At 36.3% G+C, this 7,342-nt stretch overlaps 1 protein-coding gene across 2 annotated transcripts in view; it reads left to right on the top strand.

Annotated features, from left to right (window-relative positions):
• Nucleotides 1-411: 411 nt before the first annotated feature.
• RBBP6 (RB binding protein 6, ubiquitin ligase) overlaps nucleotides 412-7,342 on the top strand; it is a 29,695-nt gene continuing 22,764 nt past the window's right edge. For both annotated transcript variants that reach the window (XM_002929222.4, XM_002929223.4), the window contains exons 1-2: nucleotides 412-577; nucleotides 5,243-5,342. In XM_002929222.4, the coding sequence (XP_002929268.1) occupies nucleotides 412-577; nucleotides 5,243-5,342 (266 nt within the window). The remainder of the gene's footprint in view (nucleotides 578-5,242; nucleotides 5,343-7,342) is intronic.

Genomic DNA, 7,342 nt, shown 5'->3' with positions numbered 1-7,342 from the left:
CGCGCTATGGACCCCTGACCCCGCGGGGTCATTCGGACTCTAACGTGTGGACTGACCGCTACTGACTGCACCGCCTGCCCCCCGTCTCCTGCCGGCCCTTAGCATGAGCGAGGGGGACCCAGCCGGGTGACATTGTGCCCGTTGGCGGATTCTCGATTTCCCCTTTCCCCGTCCTCGTCCGCTTCCTCCCATATGAAGTGCTTCTGATTATCGGGGGGGCGGGGGGTTCTGGATTATTGTTTTTACGAACCCCTGCTTGTGGTTGGGGGGGTATTTAATCTGAGGCCTCAGGGTCCTTCGGTGTCTTTTGAGTGTTTTGTGTGTGTACATATTTTGCTCTTAAGTTTATAAATATACATATATTGAGAGTGTCCACGTCTCCTCGCTGAACCTTAGGAATCCTTTGGCACCATGTCCTGTGTGCATTATAAATTTTCCTCTAAACTCAACTATGATACCGTCACCTTTGATGGGCTCCACATCTCCCTCTGCGATTTAAAGAAGCAGATTATGGGGAGAGAGAAGTTGAAAGCTGCCGACTGCGACCTGCAGATCACCAACGCGCAGACGAAAGAAGGTAAGAGCCACATGGGCTCCAGATATTTGCTGCTTGAAGATAGATACTGGTTGTGCTAGATACTGGTTGTCTGGCAGAAGGCTAACCGCCATTACGTCTCTTGTGGGACTGTTCATTCTAATACTTTTGATAGGGCTTTCATTGAGAGCCAAGGGTTGCAGCGGTCGGCCTGGGAGTTTAAGTGGCTTATTTGATGTCTGCCTACTGCGATCATCGGTTACAGGCTAATCTGAAAGGTGGAAGTGATTATTCTCAAATGTTATTTAAAATGAGGATTTCGGTGGGAGAGGGTGAGGGGTGTTATCCAGGTTCTTGGGGTGCTTGCCTTGTGGCGTTTTCCAGTTTGTTCTTCACCAGAAGGAGGGGAGGAGAGCATATGGAGGCTTCTTACTTGTTAAAGCAGCAGTAGAGATACTTCTCTAACTTTCTAACCTGACAACGGTTTGGGGTTCAGTGGCAGGTTTTATGTACTCCTTTTCTTCTTGTCCTTGTGCACTTAATTTATTTTTATTTTGGAGTTGCCTGTGTTGTGGGGAAGGGATCCTCACTTAAATATTTTTGAGGATTTAATCCATCCAGTCATTAATGTTGGAATTGCTTTTGGAACTTGATGTGTTCTGATGTCACCACTTTTGTGTGTAAATTCCAGAATTAGTAATACAATAATTAAGTGGTTGAGGTCTTAGTTCATCACATTACTCTTAAAATTTAGTAGCAGTTTAGTAAAGATCAAAAGTAAAGGCTTTTCTTTTTTAAAGTAGTAATTGCTAGACTTTACATGATTATGTTGTTACTAGGATATGGAGAATAGTAGGCTGCTACCACATGAGTTTCAAGCAAGCCACTAATAGGAATTAATTTCTTTCTCCTTTTTAAAAGCATTTTGTAATGTTGAGAATTTAACATTAGATATGACAGTGTGATAAAACAGTCTCTTCAGATTCTGGTTCTGCCTTTGTTTTGGTTTCTTTTTCTCGTTACTGTAATGCTGATGTGTAGTTTTCAGTAGGTCATTCTGGGATGAGGAGAAATAAAGAAGTTCTAATTAGCTTAGGGTATTTTATCGATAAGTAAATTTGCTTAAGGTGTGACTTGGGTTGAAATTGGGGGGAGGGCCCTCACTTCTAGCCTATATGGGGTTTTGGGTTTTGTTTTTTAAAGATTTTATTTTTATGTAATCTCTACACCCGTGTGGGGCTTGAACTCACAACCTCGAGATCAAGAGACACACACACTACCAACTGAACCAGCCAGTGCCCGTAGTCTGTAGTTTTTAATAGAGTAAATCTTGTCATGTAAAAGAGCTGTTTCCCATTTACATCCAGATGTAAGTATAATTATATTAAGAAATGGCATGTCTCAAAAATAATTCGTTAAGAAAGAACTTTATTTAGTCACATGGTAACACGTGAAAGAATATTCTCCACTGCCTCCACCACCTTTTAAAATGTCATACCTAAGTGATACTTCACATGAAGCTTTGGTGATTGATTGTAATTATGTGTAGAATCCTCTACTTAAGGAGAGGAAAAATTGCTGATTATGAGCAGTTGAGAAACAGCTTTTTAAAATACTATTCAAGAAAATACCTTAAAGGAAATACTTTTTTTTTTTTTTAAGGCCGCCAAAAGTGTCCCTTAAGTATTGTGTAGCCTCACTTCACAGGACAGATGGGCTTATAAGAATTTCAGGACATGCTGATATGTTAATGATACTTAAAAATGAGAGGAAGACAATATAAATGAAAGTAAAGAATATTAAGGCAATTTTAGTCCTATACTTAGGCAGGTTTTACATTTTACTGGAGTATTAAATGATTTTATCATAGACTTTGTCCATTTTCTCCACCTAATAATTGAATACAACTTTGTTAGATTGGAGTAAGTTATAGTTGATGGAATTCTCGTCCAAAAATCTAAGAGTTTTGTGGCATTGTGTTATTTTTATTTCTAAGCCAGGAAATTATGTGATGTGTTATTTTTACAAACCCTGAAAGCCAGGGAAGTGTTCTGCCCAGCAGCATATTTTCTTTTGTATGTTTTGTGTGAATTGTCCTTACTGGAGAAAGCTTTGATGTTAGATTAAGAAAAGGAGCTTCTGGGGAGAGAGTGTGTGTTTTGTGCAATCCTCAAATTAAGGGAGGAAAAAATATCATTGATTGTAGCGCAGAGGATAGTCACTTAATGAATTTTACAGGAAATTTAGTGTCCGGTGTCACAGGCAGCTGAGTAAGAATGGGCTGGGTTTAGCACCATTAGATTTAGAGAGTACAAAATAAATGTTTCTAGCCTCATAGTTAGGAGATTGCCTAGGAGAAGATGCTGAACTGGATCACTTTAATTTGTTTGAATTAATGTTTAAATTACCCAGTATATGATATTTCTGTAAAACATTCCTTAGAGTTTCAGAAATCTGTCCAAGTTTAGGATCCTTAAATCTTGATTAGACCAAAATGCTTGGATCAGAATTTCATGTTTTAGATGTAAGAATCCTGCTCCTTTATTTCTAGACTACCTTTCAAAACAAATCCCAAATGATCTGCCTATGTTTTAATATAGCTTTCCCATATAAATTTGTTTTCCTACCTTTCAGCTTCTTTCCCCACCTCCAAAAAAAAAACCCAAACAAACACCCAACAAAACAAACCTTCATTCTGAGCTTAAGTGTGAAAGATTTGAAAGCTGAGAATGAAGTATTTTTAAAAGACTCTTACCCATTTCTCAGATTCATCTTGTTTTTCATTCTGAAATAAATGGTCCTTATATTTTTGGATCAGAAATACACTGGCACCTGGAAAGGGTCTTTTGAAGCTAAAAGGCTACTTAGTAAAGTATTTTAAGGGTAGGACGTCAACAGTGGAATTCAGGTACTTAAAAGGTCACTCAGAGCATCTGGTATTGGGGCATGTGACTTTTAGTCTGACACAGTACTGTGCTGATCAAATTAATGAATTGTCTTGGAAGGCTACAGTGAATGGTTTTGAAAGTTGTTACATATTCAGAAAGTCTTTGTCAAATGTTTGACACCAAGTTTTGTTTTTATTTTTTGAACATCTCCCATCATCCAGTTTTTCTTACTCAGAGCTTGCTTGAAATTTGGAACTATTATGAACTATCAAGATGATGATAGTCTTTAACGGTCTAGGAAATTGCGTCGCTGTGATTGATACCTGTGAGATACAGTCTACTCCTTGCAATATAGTGAAAAGAACCCTTTCTTGAACAGTTTAGTTTGTAACAGGAAATAACTAACAATGTTATGATTAAAATTAATAGAGTATATATAAGCTTAAAATGCTCACATGTATTATAAATTAGAGTAACTGGAAGAACAGAGGTAGTCAGCCACTTGGCGCTGAGTAACTAAGTGAAGCAAGTAAACTCCATAATCTTAAAAGAGTGAACCCTAATACCTGATTGTGTGATTGGGGAAGATGGGTACATTCTCATGTCTATCTCCCTATTTTTCTTTTTAGTAATTTTACAGATTCCTTTCTCAGGAAAGCTTTTTACCCATAGTTAAGTTAATTGGTCCAGGTTCTCTCTTAATTTCATTCTTCCGGAAGTATTGCAAGTAATAGGGAGTTTAAAGAGTAGAAAAATAGGATCCATTCATCCTCTCTGTTTTCTTCTCAGTTACATGACTGTTCTTCCAGTTGGCTTAAGCCAGGAACCCAGTTTTTTATGCCTGATTGCTCTTTTTCTTTCAACGCCTCCCTTAAATCCATTGATAGCCTTATCAATTCTGCCTCAAAACATTGTGATTCTCTCCCTTTCTTCATCTGTCACATCCCAGCACAGACCATCGTCTCTTACTGGGACTTCGCAGCAGCCTCCTTATTGGTCACCCTCTTTGTTCCCCTATGGGTTCGTTGTCCACAAAGATAACAGAGTTACCTTGTTTGTTTGTTATTAATGTAAATCAAATTGTTACCATTTTTGTTTAAAATCCTTGAGCGACTTCCTGTTGTACTTAGAAACAAAATATAAATCAGTGTGTGATCTGTACCTTTCTATTTGTAGTTCAAGTCATTCTTCCCTTTCATTATCTTCCAGCTATTCTGGACTTTCTATGATTTTTTTCACCTGCTTTTCTTTCTATCTGAAACACTCGGTCCAGCTTTTTGTACATCGGTCTAGCTTGTCAGTCTTTAAGTCTTAATTAAGGGTTACTTAGAAGGGCCTTAAATCAACATTCTACCTGAAGTTGTATCCCACTATTAATTCTTTTTACAAAACTCTTTTTTCTCTATTCAAAGCATGTCATAATTTCTTTAGTCTGTTGTTTTTAATAATAGGTTGAGGGGCTAGGGCCGAAAGAATGCCTTCATTTTAAATAACAGCTTTTTCTCATAGTTTAGATGCTTAAATAAACTAAAGCATGACTTAGTCTTACTGAGATTTGGGGTTCCACAGAAATAGGAGCTCTAGAGCCAAGAACCTGCTGAGAGTATTTGGTGTCCTTTGAAGAGAACCTCCTTATGGCTTTGCATATTTGTTCTGACAATATCAGTAATCCAGATGCAAGGAACATGCAGTGATTAATGCTCTTTTAAATTTAAGTTCATTTTCCATAAAGTTTATGTTTGGTTGAAGTTTTCTAATTCTTGAGGACTGACTTCTCCAAATCGCCAAATAGAAATTCAACTCTCTCTCTTTTTTACAGAATATACTGATGATAATGCTCTAATTCCTAAGAATTCATCTGTAATTGTTAGAAGAATTCCTATTGGAGGTGTTAAATCTACAAGCAAGACGTATGTTATGTAAGTATTTATCAATTCTCATGTATTTAAAGTCCTCAAAATAGACTTTTTTATTTTTTGAGAACAAGTATTTTAGAACTGTAGTCATTACCTTAATAAGTGTATCTTCTTAGTCCTTAAAACTGTGAGGATGGGTTCATTTTTTCCTGGTTTCTTCCCTTAGTTGACTTATTCTGTAGTTAGTAGTATGAGCTATCAGGAAGAATTTTTTGCTGTATAAGTATGTTAGAAGATTTGTCCTAAATATTTTGATGGCATCCAGAGTGTTTAGTAATGCTAACATTTGCTCCTCAAAAAGGGGCTTTTGTTGGGAAGCTGTAGAGTTTATAGAATTTATGGAATCCGGCTTAGGTTTGACTCCGTAGCTGCTTCACGCCAGTTGTGTGACTTTGGGTAAGTTATCTTAAGCCTCAAAATAGATTTCTTAAAATAATATAGGGATATGAGTACTTGACTCAAGAAGAGAGCTGGAAGAATTAAACAGTGCCTGGCCCATTGTAGACTCCCATTATTGGAGTAAGAACACAGCAGTATTTTAGCACCAGCCTAGAGCTTAAGGAATTCATGAAAGACGCAGAATTAAAATATATCTTTTAACTTTCCCTGCCTCCTTGCAATTTTAACAGCGCTAGAATTATAATAACGTGAAAAGAGTAATTTCCACTTAGAAGTTAGGTAGCCTTATTTGAAATTTTGGCAAATTCTGCTTTTGGCCAATGAAAAATTCTGGAATTTGCCAGTCCTGGGAAATGGAATGTGTTCTTGGAATTGAGGTAGAATAGTCATTTCTTGGAGCTTTACCTCATATGAGCAAATACTCATTCTAAAATTATTGTCATTAGTTTGCTATAAAGTTATATTCCATGTCCTAGCATTTGGAGATCCTTTTGTGTAATATCTTCTGTACAGCACCAACTTAAAAACCTGCATACTTTTTTTTTCCTTTTAATAAAAGCCAAGTGACTTATGTGCTTTTAATTTTGTGTAATTTTAAGAAATTATAAGGGAATAATTAATTCCTGGAATTTAGTGTGAAGTTACACTGTAATTTACCAAGTGCTTTTTAAAAACAGTAAACATTCAGTTTTCAGTTGATTTTTTTTTTTTTTTGATACTAAGAAACTCATAGGGAGAGAATTATTTGAAGTACATGGGAAAATAAGTTGCCTCTTAAAATTGTGTGTTAATTCACTGTGCGATTTCCTTTGTAATCTGTTTTGTCTTGTAATATGCCTCTGAGTTTATGAAAGCTTCATTTTTATCCAGAACTTGAAAGTCACATGTAAACTTAGAAACTCCTTTCAGATGTGCACTAGCATTTCTCTGTAGTCAGGACAGCATAAACTTCGACTGAGCATTTAAGCGCTGTACTTGGCAACTCAACCCCTGTCCCCTTTCCTGTGAGGACTTTTAAAAGAGTTTCTTCTCGGGCTTTATTTGTATGTACTTTAAAAAATCAATTTGTTCGGTTCTCCATAACCATCAAACTCATTCTTTGAACTAATACACTGTCAGACTATATTGAGTTTTTCTGGAAGTTAGAATTCTTGTTTAATCTTTGGTCATTGTTTTGAGACTTAAAAGAAGTTAAAGTAAATATCAGCCTGTCTTTCTGGACTTGAAATTTAGTTTTTGGAGCACAGCAATTTCTCAGGGATCCAAATTATAAATGTTAACAAGAAAATCTGATGTATGAAAATTTACATTTGTTGCCTATTAGAAAACCAGGGAATAATGTAATTTGGTTGTTTAGGCTGTTAAGAAATAGCTACAGTGTTTTTTAACAAAAGGTCTTCATAATACCTGTGAGAAAACATCTATTGTAAATGGCAGGTTACACCTATTTTAGAATTCCTTAGTACGGAATTTTATTTTATTTGCCACAAATAAGTCTTAAACTATTTAAAAGGTGGTAAAGATTAATCAAAGTAGTGTACTTATAACTTAGGAAATTGGTTGTTTTTAAATCTTTTTACCAAAGGAAATTTGTGTGCATAAAG

This window comes from Ailuropoda melanoleuca, chromosome 10 (assembly GCF_002007445.2).
Source record: "Ailuropoda melanoleuca isolate Jingjing chromosome 10, ASM200744v2, whole genome shotgun sequence".
Lineage (NCBI taxonomy): Eukaryota > Metazoa > Chordata > Mammalia > Carnivora > Ursidae > Ailuropoda > Ailuropoda melanoleuca.
Note: the sequence above shows the minus strand (reverse complement) of the source record. Positions and strands in the feature narration are given on the sequence as shown.